The sequence below is a fragment of the Plutella xylostella genome, chromosome 17 (genome assembly GCF_932276165.1).
Source record: "Plutella xylostella chromosome 17, ilPluXylo3.1, whole genome shotgun sequence".
NCBI classification, from domain to species: Eukaryota; Metazoa; Arthropoda; class Insecta; order Lepidoptera; family Plutellidae; genus Plutella; species Plutella xylostella.
Window position 1 is genome coordinate 4,652,317 of NC_063997.1, and position 18,967 is coordinate 4,671,283.

General features: G+C 39.9%; 3 protein-coding genes across 5 annotated transcripts; 2 read left to right on the forward strand and 1 right to left on the reverse strand.

Annotated features, from left to right (window-relative positions):
* The first annotated feature begins 364 nt into the window (after positions 1–364).
* LOC105395553 (carboxypeptidase N subunit 2) lies at positions 365–5,020 on the forward strand. Its single transcript, XM_011567505.3, has 7 exons — positions 365–832; positions 1,870–2,328; positions 2,508–2,778; positions 2,869–3,246; positions 3,499–3,680; positions 4,127–4,241; positions 4,583–5,020. Exons 1-7 carry the CDS (start codon positions 531–533, stop codon positions 4,826–4,828), a joined length of 1,953 nt encoding a protein of 650 aa, XP_011565807.3. The 5' UTR covers positions 365–530; the 3' UTR covers positions 4,829–5,020.
* A 200-nt stretch (positions 5,021–5,220) lies between these two features.
* Positions 5,221–12,367, reverse strand: LOC105395554 (sulfide:quinone oxidoreductase, mitochondrial). 3 transcript variants are annotated; one of them, XM_048626674.1, is made up of 9 exons: positions 12,123–12,365; positions 11,561–11,666; positions 10,224–10,448; positions 9,438–9,638; positions 8,823–9,026; positions 8,273–8,474; positions 6,385–6,563; positions 5,932–6,076; positions 5,221–5,891 (listed from the first exon to the last, which is right to left on the reverse strand). In XM_048626674.1, exons 1-9 carry the CDS (start codon positions 12,221–12,223, stop codon positions 5,887–5,889), a joined length of 1,368 nt encoding a protein of 455 aa, XP_048482631.1. In that variant the 5' UTR covers positions 12,224–12,365; the 3' UTR covers positions 5,221–5,886. The 3 variants fall into 3 exon arrangements, with proteins under 3 accessions (XP_048482631.1, XP_048482632.1, XP_048482630.1); XM_048626675.1 differs by having other exon boundaries at positions 5,221–6,076; positions 6,391–6,563; positions 12,123–12,367; XM_048626673.1 differs by having other exon boundaries at positions 5,221–6,076.
* Positions 12,368–12,866: 499 nt separating this feature from the next.
* On the forward strand, positions 12,867–18,676 carry LOC105395558. Its single transcript, XM_038108994.2, has 10 exons — positions 12,867–12,985; positions 13,249–13,350; positions 13,439–13,547; positions 13,624–14,325; positions 14,613–14,816; positions 15,186–15,329; positions 15,985–16,165; positions 16,623–16,836; positions 17,818–18,019; positions 18,535–18,676. Exons 1-10 carry the CDS (start codon positions 12,909–12,911, stop codon positions 18,634–18,636), a joined length of 2,037 nt encoding a protein of 678 aa, XP_037964922.2. The 5' UTR covers positions 12,867–12,908; the 3' UTR covers positions 18,637–18,676.
* The last annotated feature ends 291 nt before the right edge of the window (positions 18,677–18,967 follow it).

The following is an 18,967-nucleotide window of genomic DNA, read 5'->3' on the forward strand; positions in this document are numbered from 1 at the left end:
TCTTATGACTTACAAATTAAGCGTGATGCATAACTACATTAGTGTTATGGATTATGAGTCTGTCATTGTACCCTAATTAGAAATTCCGCAGTGATAAAGTAACTGCCAGCGAGCCTTTTACCATTTCATTGTGTTGCTATCGTCGGTAGCATAATGTATACGGCACACAAGTATTGTTTACAATCAGGATAGTTTTCATTAGTGATTTCAAAGACTGAGTGGGAGGGTTGGTTTTTGTAGTTAAGAATGTGGCCGTTTTTCTGTGTTGTTCACATTAAAGTGTACCTGAGTAACTAATGGTTATAAATTTAACGGCATCCTCGCAAAATAATCCGGGCCACAGCCAATGCAAATAGCCTATGAAAGGGCTTTAGTCATAAATTATAAATTCCACACAAACTAATCTACCTTTGTGATTGTGACGCATCATTTTCAGCGCAAACAGATAGTCCTAGATAAGATACCAATATGAGTGTTATCGCGTTACCTCATTTAATCTACCATCAGTGTATAATGTGAAGGCGGCAACCATGCGCGGAATAATCATAGACAAAATAAAAAATGTTGTGTTTTTTCTTCTCTTTGTAAACATTATAAGTGGCCAGGATGTAGTGACTGAGCAAGCAAGGAAGAATATAAGAGTGTGTGATTATTGCACATGCAGCGAGATCCCTAACGAGGATGCAACGCATTTGGTGCTCAACATACAGTGCTCGGAGTTGGATCGGATAGAAAATTTGCCGGATTTGGACAAGATAGAGTGGCCTGACAACCCTAATGCACTGAAGATTTCAGCCACATTCGAAGGACTTGGCCTCTCAACTCTGGGAAAGTAAGTAAATATTTTCTGTTCTTGTACAGTTAAATAGAAGATAGTTAAGTAGATACTCACTGTATTGAGTGAGTAAGCTCTTATCAATAGTTTTGCGCAATACATCCAAGGAAAGATAGTATTGTTTACTTTTTATTTGGTACAATATTGATAGTTGGTATAAAAGGGTCAGTCAGATCACTATGCATTATGTACCTAATGAAGTATTCAATATTTATTATTTGAGAGGGTGAGACGTACATAATCGTATTTTTTCCCGTAGATAAAGAAAGGGATTCCGTCCGCCATATTCACATTGTTTATTTATCTGCGGGCGTTATACCATATACCTATATTTGAGCCTTATGTTATACCACTCTAATTTCAATAAAAAAGATGCTGGAAGCATTCATTGTGACTATCAAGTTGTAGTCCTTGGTACATTATTCAGGAATCTTAAATCTGCGATAAAATTTTCATCTATTCAGCCCCATCAATCAACTTGATGTTCATCAATTTACACTTTTGTCATAAAGTCATAAGACAGGAAATGAGTCAGGTTTAAAGTATTGTAGGTATGCACAACTTATGCTATAAGTATACCTATCTATATTGTTTTAATCAAATCAATAACGGATCTATTGGTTACTAAGTCGAAGATTTTAATAGAGGTGGGTGGGTGATACTAGTGCATCAACCGTTATCTGAAGTTTCACAGCATTCAGTCTTGCAGTGTTGACCTAGATCTAGCTGATAACGATTGCGCCCTTAACTTTGATCTTGAACAATCGTGCGTGACCTTAATTATTTTATGGTTGTATTCCTTTATACTCGTATCGTACTTTCTTATTACATTCAGCATTGAATTAATTCAAACATTGACGGTTTTTAAGAAGTTCAAAAGTGTAAGGCTATGATGCTGACCGCGTTACTATCTAACTATACCGGGATTTTCAGTTTTATACAATTGAGAAACAGTAGGTATACCAATACCAGCCTAGTCAGAAAAAACCTAAAGTACCTACTAAGTACCTACCTATATTTTTCCTAATCCACAGGCTACCAGCAAACAGTCAAGTAGAGTCACTGAAATTTAACAACAACGCGATCAAAGCGTACTGGCCGGACCCTTTCACAGATGTCCCAAACTTGAGGAAACTCTCCTTCGCACAGAATGACCTCACGGAGGTCACACCCGACCTATTCACCAACATACCAAACCTGCAAGAACTGGACATCTCATACAATAAGCTAACAAGCTTCAACCCGCTGGATTTCAAATCTTTACACAACGTCAAAAGGTTTAACTTACAAAGTAACCTGCTTAAGAAGATACCCGTAGATGCCCTGCAGCCAATGAAAGCTTTGGAGGATTTAGACTTGAGTAAGAATGGCATTTACGATCTGCTGCTGCAGAAATCGGACGTGGATACGCTGAGTGCGGTGAAGAGGCTGAGTTTGAATGGGAATAGGATTCGATCGGTTATCAAGGACTCGTTTCCGGTGAATAATTCTTTGTAAGTACCTATTATTGTTTAGGCCTGCGGTTGCTTCACGGGTCTGTTATCGACGTCGAAAAATCGATATAATGAATAGCGATATAGTCACGTCGATACCGAACCCGTGCACCAACAGCTTTAAATGTTCGAACTTTATTAACTTCAAAGGTGATTTATATTTGTTTGCTATTTCACAGAGAACTACTAGATCTGTCTAACAACATAATCGAGGTAGTAGAAGAAGACGCTTTCCTGACCTGCACCAATCTAAAGGAATTGAACCTTGGGCAGAACAACATAACGTTCATTTTCTCCCTGCCACCATCACTGCAGATTTTCATAGTGAAGCAAAATACCCTAAGAAGGTGGCCTAAGTTTCCTAAAGGCATAACTTATGTTGACATATCGTATAATAAACTGTCTGAATTATACAGTAAATTGTATAGCTCTGATTTTGAGAATTTGGAGGTGAGTTGAGATACATGTTGTGATAAGATAAATGTAAATAAATTTCATTTAAACACTAGACCATACCATAAACAATTGTTTATTTTACAGGTGTTAAACATAGCGGGAAACCAGCTGACAGAGTTGCACTTTGCAAGTAAACTACCCAACCTATATAGCCTGGATGTTTCTTACAACCTACTCGAAGAAATCCCAACGAGTTTAAACTCTCATAATTTCCCCAATTTAGAGGAGTTGCGTTTAGATGGCAACCCTATAACCAGTATTTACTTCAAAGAGATTCTGGCTGTAAAGAGTCTGTATATGAATGAACTGAGCAAACTCCTTTCTGTGGAGGATAAGGCTTTTAGCAATGTGATTGGAAAAGCTGTGGAGGATTCTGAGCCATGCTTTTCTCTGTTTCTCTCAAATTGCCATTCTCTGTATGAAATCCATGAAGGAGCATTTGATGGGACTTCTGTTTGTATGGTAAGCACCAATTTACTTTTAAAAAATCCACGCTTTTACAAAATTTTCATGTTTAAATATATTTATGTTTAAGTAAAAAATGCTAGCCAACAAATAGTGCGAATGCTACATCATACGCCACTCACAATGGGTATCCATTCCGCTGTACTGAAAAATGAGTAAAATATGACCAACAGTGCCTTCTTGCACCCTATCACTCTTACCAATCGATTCCATCCGAACCACCAAACATCCTCCATCTATCTCCCTCAGCTGGACATCAGCAGCAACAACCTGACGCGTCTGTCCCGCTCACTCCTGGACTGGGCGCGTGTGAGTGAGGGAGTCAACCTGCAGTGGAACCCGTGGGACTGCGGTTGTCACCTGCAGTGGTTCCTGGATGAGCTACTGCCGAAGATGTATAAGACTCAGTCGAGACTGCTGGCTCAGCTAAGGTGAAATTTTGTTTTAGTTCGTCATTGATGTCGATTCTGAAGGCAGAAATTCTAATTTTAACGCTGTCAAACTAAAAAATTTGCTAGCATAAAATGACATTTACGGAAACAATCATAGAATCTAATTTTTAATAAAGAATTTAACGTTTTAACAGCTCTAAATTTAGAATTTCTGCCTTCAGAATTGACATCATTAGCAGGTTATAAGGGCCAATGTATACTGAAAGGGAAGAGAAGAAGAGCAGTTTTAATTTACATTATAAATGCATTGTGCAATGTTTGAAGGTGTAAAAATGGTATGCTATTTTAGTATTACCAACTATAAATTCAAATTCTACTCTGTACATGTGTTACAAGCAACACACTCGCGCTGTATTTTATGTTATAGTCGTAGTAATTATATTATTTATAGCGTGTTATTTTTATGATAATGATTTTTGCCTCAGATGCGAGACGCCTCGCGCGGTGCAAGGCCTGCGGTTGGTCCACTGGTACAACTGGACGGGAGAAGTGCTCTGTAGTGAGCAGTTTATGAACCCCGGCGAGCGTGGGGGTTATTCGGTAAGTTATTTTTCTCTAATCCAAGACCGGATAGTAAATCGGTAAGTATATTAAATATCTTTTATCTTGATCAATAGAGAAGAAACTTTTTACATTTCCTTAAGCGGTGACGCGCGGGTAGATTGAGCTAAAATGCTATTGGTACGCGCTACGCCGCTTGGTCGCTCTTGCTCTATTGCTCGGAATTATTCGTCCACGAATTCAACATTCGCACATGACCGCTGCTTTAGTCAAGAATTTATCTTTATCCCATAACCTTCTAGCGGATAGTATTATTGAGTAGGTATCGCATATCAGTCAAACCCAAAATAAATTAGCTTACTCCTTGTTTCTCTTTTCAGCTTTCCCCAATGACAGAGCGAGAAGGCAACTTCCTATCGAACCCCAGCTCGTTAACACTAATATTAGGAGGCTGCATAATAGTAGCACTACTAGTAGCGATAGCTCTATCTATATACCTCGTTAGAGGGAGAAGAAGGTATAGAGTGAGACAGGCTGCGTTGAAGAGAAAGAGACAGAGCGCTATAGACGCGAGGAACTCGACTGGACAGCAAAAGGAACAGTATTCTGCATTAAATAAGGTTTAAAATTAGTTACGTTTAAGTGTGTAATTTATGTATGTGCCATAGATTTAGCTTGCCAGTAACAAATTAGTTTAAAAATAATGTTACATTTAAATGCATCCATTATTAATAAGCTTTTGTAAAATATTAATGCGTGTTTGAAAAATGATTTGCGCTGGCACGTAAGTTTGTTATTTAATGAAATAGTTATTTTTACATGCTTGTTTCATTATAATTTAGACATAAAAAGAAGCCTTTACATAATGACTGCATGACGCAGTGGAATATTGCTGTCAGTACTCAAATAATTAAAGGCCAAACTTAAAAGACGTGGACACTCCATTCGAAACCAAGGGATAAATGCACTTCAGGAAAACCCTCTGAAATCATAATCATCTAAAAGAAACCAACAAAAATAACATGATTACGTATCTATATTCATTAAAAAAGGTTTAAATCACAAAGATACCGATTATATTAACATTAAAATAAATAAAAAATCACATAGAAAATGTCATAATGTGTTCATAACTTTATAAAATTTCTGTTAATTATTATAATAACAATAGTTGTAATAAAAATCTTTGTTCTTATGGATATCACCAGTAAATATAAAGCATTTTTTACACATTGCAAAAAGGATACTCACAATCATAAAAGTTTTACAAAAATATACAAATATCTATTCGTAACACTTCACCTTTAACTACATTTAAAGAGCTTAGATACTTTTCTATTTTACGTATATTTAAATTATGAGTATAAGCTGGTTTTGATACCTCTTTCAATAAGCAATGGCGTGTAGCACCAAGAATACAATAGTACTAAATACATTACTTACAATTATATTAGTAGTACTAGTACGTTATGCGGTAATATGTATCACTAAAGTCTGTTTTTTAATCTCAGATATTAAATTGACAGATACTGAACGGTTCATCAACAGTCGATGGTCCCGCCAATAGAACGATACGTCACTTAATCGCGGGACAATCGACGACTGTTGACGAACCCTTCAGAATCTGTCAATTTAGTATCTGAGATTTAAGAAGTCGGTTAAAAACAGACTTTCATTACGTGAATTAATCTTTTAACCCATTAATCTTTAATCTCTTTTCTCTATTAATCTTTTTTCCCAGCAAGCCTAGCCAAGGGAGCTGCGAAGGTCCTCACAAACTCAGGCCCGTGGTAGTACCCCTTCAGCATCGCATTCCAGTAGATGAAGGGAAACATGTCTCGTTTCAAGTAGTATGCCAATCTGCTCTCTTTCGCCTGTTGACAGAAATGTTATTTTATTTTGAGTGGTTATACGGATGTAATGAATGTAATTAAGCTTTTAACAAGCGGAATTTAACAAGGAAATCTGTTGTTTTTTAAGAGCATTCGGCAATGTAGGAGGACGTAAGCTTCTTTTGACTAAGTATAAAACGTTTATAACAATGATGGAAGTAGAAAAAAAGTTTTTTTCTACTTCCATGATAACAATCTTAAAAAACCATTAATGTATTCCCCAGTATAATTCAACAGCACACTACACACTAGCAACAAACAAAAAATGCTAACTAAAACACAATGCTTACGGAAACCTGGTCAAAGGGGAACGTTTCATGCACGACCCCGTCATACAAGAATTCTGCCAGTATGCACGTGTTGTATGACGTCACGAGCGGGCATGCGCCGTAGCCGTCGTACGAGGCATACGGAGTGTCCTGCTTCATTGTCTTGAGGAGATTCTGCTCGAGCACGTAGCATTGCTTCGCTGGAATGAAAGGGAGAGAAAGTTGTAGATGGCGCCACTGTCGCGTCCTTTGTTGTGATTGGTTGGTTAAGGGCCGGTTTTTCAATGCCAGGATAAAACGTCAAATAACTATCTAACGAATACTTTTATTTGGCTGTTTATCGGCCTGGTAGTTGCTAAACCATTTATCAATTGTGATTTATTCCATAGATAACTATCTTACCGATTTTTCTATTTGAACTCAGGAGAGATGAAACAAGTATATGCGCAGACACTAGTGCTAAAGCAGGACAGACTACTATTTCAATTGTCAGTGTCAACTATCACTGTCAATCAAAGAGCAATCAAGCCACAAGCCTCACTGACTGTTTGGTTTGGTTGTTTTGATTTTGATATTTAAATTTGTTATTTTTGAATCACAATGGTTTCACAAAAAAGAGAGCGTTTAGCGAATTTTAATAATGCTAAAGTTACTGTGTAGTGAGTTTGGTAGATAAATTCAAACATGTCATAGAAAATAAAAAGACCGATGCTGCAACAAATAAAGATAAGGAGACTGCATGGAAGAAAATTGAGTTTTCTTTTAACTCCAGTGGTATAACCACAAGTGTCCGCTCATGGAAAACCCTTAAGTTAAAGTACGAGGGCATCAAAAAAACAATGAAGAAGAAGTCTTCCCTGCAAAGGCAGGAGATGTACAAAACTGGAGGTGGGCCCTCAAATGCACCTCCATTTATCGATGTAGAAGAAAAGGTGTTAGGCATTTGCTCCAGCATTACCATTCAACATATCCTTAATTTAGAATTAACAAATAAAAACTGAATGAAATAATTATAACACCTATGTTTTATTATCAAGTACTGGATGGTTTCTCTCTTTTCTCCTCAGCCTATAGCAGTCCAATACTGGACATTGAAGATCATCCCGCCAAGCTGGAGGGATGTCTTAGATACTTATACATAGCATAGGTTACCTACTTATCGTAAAATGAAAAACTATATGCACCTTAATATTTTTTTATGAAGGAAGTGCTGCTACATTCCTGTTTTATAAAATTAATTATTGAAAATAAATCAACATAATGTTTCTAGTCTGGTGCCTTTCGGCGATGAAATTCTTTTGCATCCCCTATACTATAGTGACCAGGCCTCGTTTTGACGACTGTGACTTTCCTTTCAAATGGATTAATAGGTATATTCGTTCATTACTGCCTCTTCTTCGATCGCTATATCATCAATATCATCGAAAATATCCATTGAAAATGACGATTATTCTCTGCGCTCGGTAGTTTAGAATTGGTATAAAGGCAAAAAAGAACTTACAATAACCTCAAATGTCAAATTATCAATCAAATAAGCCCTATCTGGCGGCTCAAGCAGCAGATAGATTTATTCTCCAGTTAAGTGAGTTATTGGACGAATAAGCTCTATCTGTCATTTGAAAAATGTAATATTTCGCTATCTGTCGAATAAACGCTATCTATCTGTCTATCTGAGCATTGAAAAATCGGCCCTAAAGCAGTTCTGTGATTGGCGTATCGGGATTGTTACCAAATCGTACTAATTTCTTTTTATTCGCGTCGGTTAGAATTAGGTTGTTTTTCGCGCTTTTATAGTTATTAAGTGTGCTAGTAGAGAGTAATTTGCGAGTAGATACAGAAATACATAATGTACCTACAGTAATTGTATAGCTACTATGCGTGGAATCTAGCTGTAATATAGATGACATACCGATAGCAGCAGCAGTTTTACTGTTGGGCGTATTCGTGCAGTCCCCTATGCCGTACATGTTCTTGTACTTCTTGTGCTGCAGACTGTACTTGTCCACGTCCAGGAAGCCGGTCTTATCGACTAAAGCGGTGTTCGTGCGCAGGAACTCCGGCGTCCTCATAGCGGGCGTCACGTGGAGGAGATCGTAGGGTACCGTGCTTTCCTGGGGACCAAAAATTGGTTGGATATATGAGTAGAGGCTCCACAGTTAGGGCCGTATTAAAACGGATGTTTTGGCTATCGCATCGGTATGTTTCAATCGATTTGAACATTTCATAAATATTTCATTTATATCATAAACATGCGCCCTCCAGCAGTAAAAACTCCAATATTATCATTAGATCCAAAAAGTAATGAATCATTCGTTTGATAAACTTATATAAAGACATTTCTGCCTACGATTACGTACGCACTTCCATAAAATTATCTCCTTTTCACTGCTGTATGACTCATGACTAGTCATGACGCTCAAAAGACCTAAAATAACAAAAAAAAACTCTCATGTATTTACCGAAACCTGCTTCCCATCAGCATCCTTCACTACAAACGTGGCCTCCTTCCTATCCCCATGCACCGCCGTCAGCAACGTCCGGTAGTTGACACTGATGTTCTTCCTCGCAGCCACCTTGAGTAGTTCGTCCGCGTACTTCTTGATGCCGAAGATGACGGGCAGGAACGTGTTGTAGTGGATGTTCGCCTTGGAGCGGATGTTTTTCTGGGGAATGTTAAAGTTGGTTGGTGGGGGTATGTGTGTGGAAAATTTGATGAAGTGGTTTACTTAGTTAGACAGTAGTATTTGTCAACGACATCTTACGCTGAGAAGATGAATACTAGAGTACAGAATGGCACTGGGCCGAATGTCGGAAATTTAGAGCAGAATTACCTAGACAGGATCAGTGTAGATAGGTTGTAGACAAGATAAGTGTAGATGGGCCCGAGTTTGTAGGCATTTACTATGAAACACCACTTTTTCGCTATTTTACAGCTGGTCCCATAATAAAAAATGTCCGTATGTGGGGTACCTGCAGTATTTACCTGACGACAGGAAGTATACTGATAAAATTCCGCCCAGTTTTATGTATAACAATTATCATACATAATTATGTGTGTATTGTACATTGTATACCTTTTCAAAGTAAGCATCAGTCATATACGCAATCTTCTGCGGCGCCCCCGGACATTTAATCGGCGTGTCCGGGAACGTGAAAATGGCGTCTCCGCCCGTGAACAGCTGCAGGTCGCGCCACGTCTTCTCGCAGTACTCTGCCGAGTAGATGGTGGATACCCCGCTGTGGATGTCGTCGAGGGCTTGCTTGAGGCCGGGGATCTGGTGAGACGAGGAGTTATTTGTCAAAAGCAGTTGCAAAATTGAAACATATAACTACATACCAATTTTTTTTATTACAATTATTTAGAAACCTACTTTGCTGATGGTTGCTCCCGGTCTCGAACCTAGGATCTCTGGGTGTAGACCACTTACTTCTATCACTAGACCACAGTTTAATCATGTGTACTTAGGTACAGTTAGGAAAAGGACGATATGAACAGACCTACAAAACTACGTAAATGTAAGTACCATGTTCTAGCACAAAAAACAAAACCAACCTTATCATAGTCGTTATCTATCCCAGTGGCCACCACCACATACTCATACTCTATCTCATGGCCTTCCTCCGTCACTAGCTTGTTCCTCTCAGGGTGGAGACAGGCGGCGCGCTTGACGAGCCACGTGGCGACTCCAAAACAAGACAAGCAATGCTTTCTTCTCCACCCTGTGAAGCCGATATGAATCTACAACCTACGAAAATGCAGTAAGTACAAAACAAACCTTTTCATAGTCGTTCTCCATCCCAGTGGCCACCACCACATATGAAGCTACTACCTACAAACATGCAGTAAGTACAAAACCAACCTTGTCATAGTCGTTATCTATCCCAGTGGCCACCACCACATATTCATACTCTATCTCATGGCCTTCCTCCGTCACTAGCTTATTCCTCTCAGGGTGTAAGCAGGCGGCGCGGTCCACGACCCACGTGGCGGCGGCGGGCAGCACGCTGCGGGCGGGGCGCCGGGTGTCCGCCACTCGCTTGACACCCGCGCCGACCAGCGTCCATAGAGGCTGGTAGTAGTGGTCCTGGGGGTGTGGGTGTGGTGTTAGGGGTACGGTTTAGTGGGATAGAGTAGGAATGTGTGTGTTTACCATAATAAGGTCGCCATACACGTATAAACTGGGAATAAAGTAGGAATATTACTGCCGAAAAAAAACTTTTTAAGTACCTACAGTTTAAACAGTATATTATTATGTGGGATAAATTGCTGGATATGTATGGAAACTACGCATAAAACAATGTGTAAAAGGCTGGCAGCAGATGGTCAGTATGTTGTGTTTCTGTTTCATTGTCTAGCCAGCATCCTTTGTCCAGCAATGAATATGCATTTGCTTATTATGATTATGAAATAAATTAGTGATCATTTAATGACAACTTATTCAATGCAATTTATTGCTATTTTATGATTATTTACTATATTGTTACATTTTACCTATTCCTTCACAGTATCAAATCAGTAGTTATACATTTGTGTTGATTAATATTGATATGCTGAAGAATAAATATCCACCTGTGAGTACTTTTTTAAGATAAGGCATGAGATTAACTTAGCAAATTGAGTGAAGTAATCAGTATTAAGTTGTACGTGAAACTATACATGTACAATTATACATCATAAATGATGGGTATTTGTTTTCCCGTCTTTCTATTTAGATAGTTAAAATTACTTATGAAGTACAGTACTTATTCTAATCAGTATCAAAGTCAGGCTGTAATAATGGGCATTATAATGGTTTAATACAACATCAATTGATCAATGGTGTCAGATATCAAGGCCAACAATATATTTTTAGTGTTTATAAAACATTCATAGAACTATTTTAAAAACTGTTATGTAATATGTATGACATCAGATCAGATTATTAACACAGTGTTGTGAGAAAGATGCATGTCATCATGGAATATACCTAAATACCTTCATTGTTTTCCTGGCATAGTAATATAAATCATATCAGTATTGGTCATTCACAGATTGAATCATAGTGATAAAATATGTACAATATACACAGGTACTTAAATACTACTGCAATGTTTAATTTAAAAGAGATAAACTCCCAATCACTGAAAAATTCTATAAATAAGGTATGAGGTAAGTCAAGAGTGACTTGACTAAATAATTCAGATTTATAAAACTTACTTTACTTGGTTCTACAACTATGACTGCATCTTTTCCAAGTCTTCTTGCAAACTTGTTGGCGATGGTGCACCCGCCCGACCCTCCACCCACCACCAGCAGCTTGCATCTGCAAAAAATCAGGTTTATATATTACTAGCTGTTCCTGAGTTTTCCCATGGGAATTCCGAGATAAAAGCAACTATGTGTGTCAACTAACTCCATACTAAATTTCATTAAAGTTCAGCCGTTTTGACATGAAGAAGTAACAAACATACACACAAACTTTCACCTTTATAATATTAGTAGGGTTGGGAAGCTGTCTTATTTTTACTACCAAGCTATTTTCAAATGCAAAATATTATAACTAATTTTACATACACTGTAATGCATGTGTTTGTGGGCACAGGGAAACCTCACTTTAAAATAAAGCCCTAACTAAAGTTTCAAAAACTTAAGTAAACATATTATTTAGGTATCTAAATAGTCCCCACTTAAATGTTAAATAAAGTACACAAAATGAACTTAATACAGTCCATGTTTATGTACACATCTCAGCAATATAATGAATAGCGCATAAACTTACGAGTAATTTTTATTATTAGTAGAAGAAACACTAAAAGCTCGATGAAAACTGGAGGATGCCGATGGAGTCCGTGTGCAGATGTTTCTTATTAAATTTGCCATTATTTATTTAATCCTCAACACAGGAACCGATAACGATAAGTAGTTTATTCATCAATGGCAACCTGGCTAATACTGAACTACAAAACGCGCCGAACACGATAATTAAATTAAACAATACGTAATTCCCAATAATATCAAGAATCCAAGAACATAAACATTTCAGTATGACAGTTGACACAAAGACGTCAGGCTCAGCTGATCGGTGTTGCTAGTAAAGTTTGTGGCAACCCTCGATTATAATTATCTATACACTTGTGAAGTGAAACTTGCCGTAAACATATCACGCCCGAGACTACTGACTGGGCGGCGGCGGCGTTAGAAACATGACTGTTTGTTCGGCGGCCGCGTCCACGAGACGCCTGCGCAGCGGGTGGGTTGGCGCGCGGCGGCGGCGGCGGCAAGTACTAGTATTATTTTTTAACTCAATGGTGCCGCCTTGCTCCGCTCGCTCGCGCACTCTATGGCGGAGATTTGTAAGTAAACCATGCCATAGAGTAAATAATACAAGTGCGTGGCGCTGCTCCGCCCGCTGGCGACAGCGTCGTGGACGTGGCTTTCGAGGTACAGAGATCGGTCTCCCAATCTATATTTTGACTCACCACTGCACTGTCCACTGTACTTGGTCTCCTTAGTTGGCTTTTGTAGTTCCGTCTTAAAAAAATATAAAAACAAAACAAAAACAAATATGGCCGATGAAGATGAAATTGATATTTTAGGCGATTTTTCCTTCAATTCTTGTTTAGCTCAAAACAATCAAGGAATGTAAGTTATTTTAATTTATTAGACTTCCATGATTTAAGTTTTAAGCGGCTAGATATACATTGTATTGTTTAAAAACGTTTGTTTTGTATTCAATTTTGATGTCGTTTCCATATCGTTTCATTGTTGACATTTACGACCACTGACCCTATTTTGAAGATTTATTTATTTAGGTATTAGGCTATTATTGATTAATAGATAACTTATTGGTAGTTACTTTAATTAGACACTTTGTAAGTGATTTTGAAAATGAGAATCTTTTCCAGCCCATCATCAGAGAATGAGGATACAGTTCACCCCCAGTGGCTCCTAGACTCTACCGAGTCCAACTGGTATGATAACAGACACGAGTCAAATACTTCTTCAGGGTAAGATTCTGGGTTATATTTATTTACCAGGCCAGATAAACTTTTTTTACCTCTAATACCTATTCATCTATTTATTGTATTTCTGCAGGCCATCAAGGATCCTCTCGGGAAATAGTAGAAGTAGAAAGTCCAGTCATTCAATGAATACTCATACAACATGGAATAAACAAGAAAGATTACTCTTAAATAGAGAGATGGTAAGATTTAATATTATGTAATCTGTTACATGTTTCTATGAACAATTTTATTTAAAAATTATTATTTAATTTACAGTCTAAATACGGGAGAGATGTTAAGAAGATATCTCAGACATTAAAAACAAAATCAGAAGCAGAAATACAAGCTCTTATAGAAGCAGAGCATGGAGTTCATTTAGATACTCCCCACTTGGGACTGGACAAGGCCCATGAGGAACAGGAAGATATACCTGCCGTGGTGCAGGAGGAGATAGTTGCAGACGACACAGCAGACCTGCACGATATCATTGAGATGGTCACCACCGGCTCCCCCACAATTGTGCTCCCCAGCAAAAAGAACATCAACAGGTCAATAAATAGTTTGCTAAAGCCGGAGGTTCTGCTGGATATCAAGAAAGTCACCACTAGCATTCTCATCAACCCATCAGAAATATTCTATGATGATGACCTGATCATAGGTTCCACAGAGTCTGTTGAGATTCTAGATGGGGACAATAAGGGAATTATCAGTAAGAGATTGGTAGGGAATAAGAAAAGTGATCCAAAACTGAAGCCAAAGGTTGCACAGAAGATTGGCAACCACCGTAGAAAACACTCAACTCACAACTATGACAGTGGAGGGGTGACTAAGCCCCGTAACAGGAGTAAGGATAACAAGAAATCTCCTTTAAACAGGCAGAGAAAGGACTCTAATTTATCTGAAGATAGCAAGAGTCCTAAGTTACAGATAGTGTTCAGCTCTGGACAAGCTCTGCCCGTGTCTGAAGGAGAACAAGTGGTATGTATTTCTTGTAGTTTTAAATCAATTTAATTCTGTTTGTAAGGATATATTTTGTTACTCTGTCACATATAGATCTCAGTGGATTTATATAAATTTGGTATGCAGGATTTGCAGGAAGCCAACATCCTTTATTAATTACATAGGCTACTTTTTATCCAGGAATTAATATGTTAACACATTTGAAGGCAAGGTGAAGCTTAAATTGAATGCACTAAATTTTTATGATAAAGGTGCAATAGTATAAGATAACCTCCATAAAAAAAAACATGTTCTCATAATTTCAGATAAAAATTGAGAAGAAAACTGACTCTGAATCTGAAGGTGAAATAGACATTGATGTGGATAGTGACAATGACAGTAGTGGGCCCTGCAAGTCTACCACGGAGCCTCCACTGCGGGCCACAAAGCCTCCTGATGAGGCCCCAATTGCTGTGCCTTTAAGCAAGTTTGAACCTATGCCTAGTAGGAGGCAGAAGAAAATAAATTTGGTAAGAAACAACGACATAAAATTCAAGGCATTTGGGTCAATTTTATTTAAATTTTCTCTGATCTATGTATATGTATCTGACCAAGATAACAATCTAGATTCTAGATGTACAGATTTCCTTATAATATTTTCCTTCCCTTGTGGTTGCAGAATGCACTGTTACACATTTTACATTTTAAATAACTCATACATACCTATAGTACTTAATTTTATCTACTTGTGCTTAGGCACATAAGGCACATAATTACCAGCGTAATTGAATCTGCATAATTCTTATCAACCCACTACTCACTTCCCCATAATCCAGCATAATTGAAGTTCCCTGCATAATTCTTATTAACCCCTCACATACTCACTTCCCCTTTCCCAGGACGGCGAGGGCGGCTACACAATAATGCACACGGCGGGCGGCGACCTGGTGGCGGTGGGCGCCGAGCCGCGACAGCCGCGCAAGCCGCCGCGCGCCGCGCCCGTCAGCCTCATACAGTGCCGGATGTACAACGCTGATCGACCGGTTAGTGGGGGTTTGTTATTGATATCTTGTGCTGAGGGTCTTGGGTTGAGGCATCTGATCAGGGGAGGTATTGGTTGTCGGGTCTTTGGTGTTAAATATTTGTGTTGTGTGATACCACAGCTGCTAAGTGTGGAGATCACGGTAATGACTCTACAGGCTTGGAGAAGGCCTATTTGGGGTAGTGTAATTGTTGTAATTTAAAGATTGTGTGTGTGTTTTTATGAACAGTTAATAAGATGAACCTACAAGTACTTTGACCTGTTGATGTATAAGCATAACACATCAAATGCTTAGTAATCAATTAGTGTTTTTGGACCATACGGCCCGTTTGGTCCATATTTTAATGTTGTTTCTACATTTTGACAAGACTGTCTGCCCAAGAATGTTACATTTGAATATTTATCATTCAACTGATGTCGTTTTTGTTGGATGTGTGTTTTCCAGGTCTGTTTACAGTCCAGGCGGAACTCCAGGTATTTTACTTCAACTTCAAACTGAAAAGACATGTTCTATACTTAATTGCATGAAATTTCGATATAACCGTCCAGTCCTTTCCTCCTTTACCCCAAGATACGCCGCCGCTCTGATGTCAATTTTCTGTTTCAAGTCACTCTTTTATCTTCTATGTATTCAAATATAACATCTCCCGTTCCAGGCTCCCTACGAAGTCCGCCTCTACGTGTCGACCCTCATCAGCATGGACGTGCAAGCTCACGGCTCGCGCGCCGAGGTGATGGGGCTGCTGGGGGGCGAGGCGGGGGCGGGGGTGGTGACGCTGCGCGCCTACCGCCCCGCCGCCGCCGCCGCCGGGAAGACGCACTGTGATATGGATCCGGGTAATTTACCTTCACCTAATAAAGTTGCAATTTTTTAATCTTATTATTATTTGTTGGTGTACAAACAAAGTGTATTCTATCATCTATCTATCTAAGGCTGCCCTTGCCAAGCATAGAGATTACAAAATAATCCTTTTTTGGAGGAAGTGAGAAAAAGGGGTGAATGACTTTAGTGATTTAATCATTAATCATCTCACATTCATCTGCTCCTCCCCAAAAACCTTTAGATGCAATACTGGACTCAAATCCTGGTTGGACAGTTTAGATAAAAGATATTAATGTAAGGTTGTAAATTTGTATCTTATGCAAAAGTAGTATAGTAAGCCGAATTAATTCAAAATGAAGAACTCAGTCGCCCTTTGGCATGCTGTAACTACCACTTTTTCAACACCTATGTATATACTGTGCATCTGTGTAATTTTTTCCTCCATTCATAACAAACCACTATTCGTTCCAGTATCGCAAGCGCTAGCCAGCGAGCACCTCCTATCTCTCGGGCACACCCCGCTCGGCTGGCACCACTCGCACCCCGCCTTCCCGCCGGCGCCCTCCGCGCGCGACCTGCGCACTCAGGCGGCGCTACAGCGAGCGTTAGAGAGGCCCAGAGTGCCGTTCCTAGGGCTGATTACCTCGCAGCACTGGCCTACTGGGCGCACGGCTTCGCAGTATAGGTGAGTGGCTGTATAGCTGTCTTCCTCCCACTCACAGGTGTTTCGTACGTAAGAATGTGACGTAGCGCACGCAAACGGCGCTGCAGCGCGCGCTGGAGAGGCCCAGAGTGCCGTTCCTAGGGCTGATCACGTCGCAGCACTGGCCTACTGGGCGCACCGCCTCGCAGTATAGGTGAGTGACATCGTATATAGCCCACTCGTATGTGTTTTGTAGGAGAGAGTGTGACGTAGCGCACGCAAGCGGCCTTACAGCGCGCGCTCGAGAGGCCGCGGGTGCCGTTCCTAGGGCTCATCACCTCGCAGCATTGGCCTACGGGGCGTACGGCGTCGCAGTAAAGGTGAGTCATTGTATCTAGCCCACTTACATGTGTTTTGTAGGAGAGAATGTAACGTAGGCGGCGCTGCAGCGAGCGCTAGAGAGGCCGAGAGTGCCGTTCTTCAACCTCACAGCACTGGCCTACTGGCCGCACCGCCTCGCAGTATAGGTAAGCGGTTATGCATCGTAAAATATAGTTGTTTCCTTCCTAATGTTCGATAGGAGAGAGTGTGATGTAGGTAGCTTGGGTGCCCTTCCGCGGCCTCGTCACCTAGCATTTAAGTTGAGGACAGTAGTGTAATAGTTTGCAAAAACGAAAATAGCTTGGTTTTCGTTTTTGCAAACTATTACACTACTGTCCTCAACTTTGAGTTTCCGCTGGGCGCCACTTTGTATGCTAGAAATAAAACTATAGACCAACATAAACATTCCCAAAAATGCGCAGTATACAATGTATACAATGGTAGTATGTGATAAAATGGACCGTAATTTTGAAATTAGAATAGAATAGAATAGAATAGAATACTACTTTATTGACTAAAAATAACACAAATAACAATTTATACAGTGGAGTTAAAGCAATAGGCGGCCTTATCGCTAAAAGCGATCTATTAGCATATTAATATAATATATTTAATAAACATATACCCATATCTTATTCCCAGATGCATCCGCGTAGAAACAACCGAGGACGGCTCCGAAGCGGGCTTCCAGCTGAGCGTAAAGCTAGTCCCGGACCTGACAGTAGACTCACTTCCGGGCTTCCTGCGCGAGCTGCGGGCGAGCGTGGACGGCGACCGGACCGAGTTCAGCGTGCGCATGGCCGCTGATGTGTGTCCGCAGGCCGGTGTCACGTATTTGGAGAAGGTAATTTTGTTGTGGTGATGGTTGTTTTAGTCTATTACTTAAATAATAGGGCAATATAAAAATAAGTCTATGTATAAGCCTGCGCAGATGACAGACGTTTGTCCCCGGGACTACTTTCCTCTAAATCCTAACTAATATTATAAATGCGAAAGTAACTGTGTCTGTCTGTCTGTCTGTCTGTTACTCTTTCACGCCAAAACTACTGAACGGTCACATACGGTCTAGACCCTGGGAAAGAACATAGGCTACTTTTTATCCCGGAATTCCCACGGGAAAACTTTTTAAGGCGAAGCGAAGCGCGCGGGAACAGCTAGTCTTTTATAAATAACGGGGTACTTTTGGGCCTTTGTGTAGTTTTACCGAAGGGACAAAAGTCCCCGGCTAACAGTACCTACATCGTCTGCGCAAGCGGCCTTCTGCCATATTTTTTCTAAACGTTTTTCTATATTTTTTTATACGCCATACAATATGGTCTTATTTTCACATTTATAACATTATTAACTTGTGTGTTACAGTGTATATCGAGCGTGTCGCACCACCTCCGCTCGGCGGGCTACTCGGAGGCGCACCCGCTCACCGCCGCGCTGCTGCGGGGGCTGCGCGACGTCTTCAGATAGACGCTGTGTTGGTGACCAACATTACCATATAGAAACTGTGTTGTTGGCGTGTATCTGCAGATAGACACTGTGTTGGTGACCAACATATTCAGAAGGGCTAGTACGGGGCGTATTTAAGTGACAAAAGTTTTGCATCACTGTCACTCACATCGCGCAGCCTCATGAGTGAGCGCGACTGAGAACTTTTGTCACATCTCATTAGGTTCCACTGCTACAGGACCAGATAGTCACTGTTGATCGGCAGATGGACACTGTGTGGTTGACGTACAACTGAAGATAGACACTGTGTTGTCGACCAACAACTACAGATAGTCACTGTGTTGGTGACCAA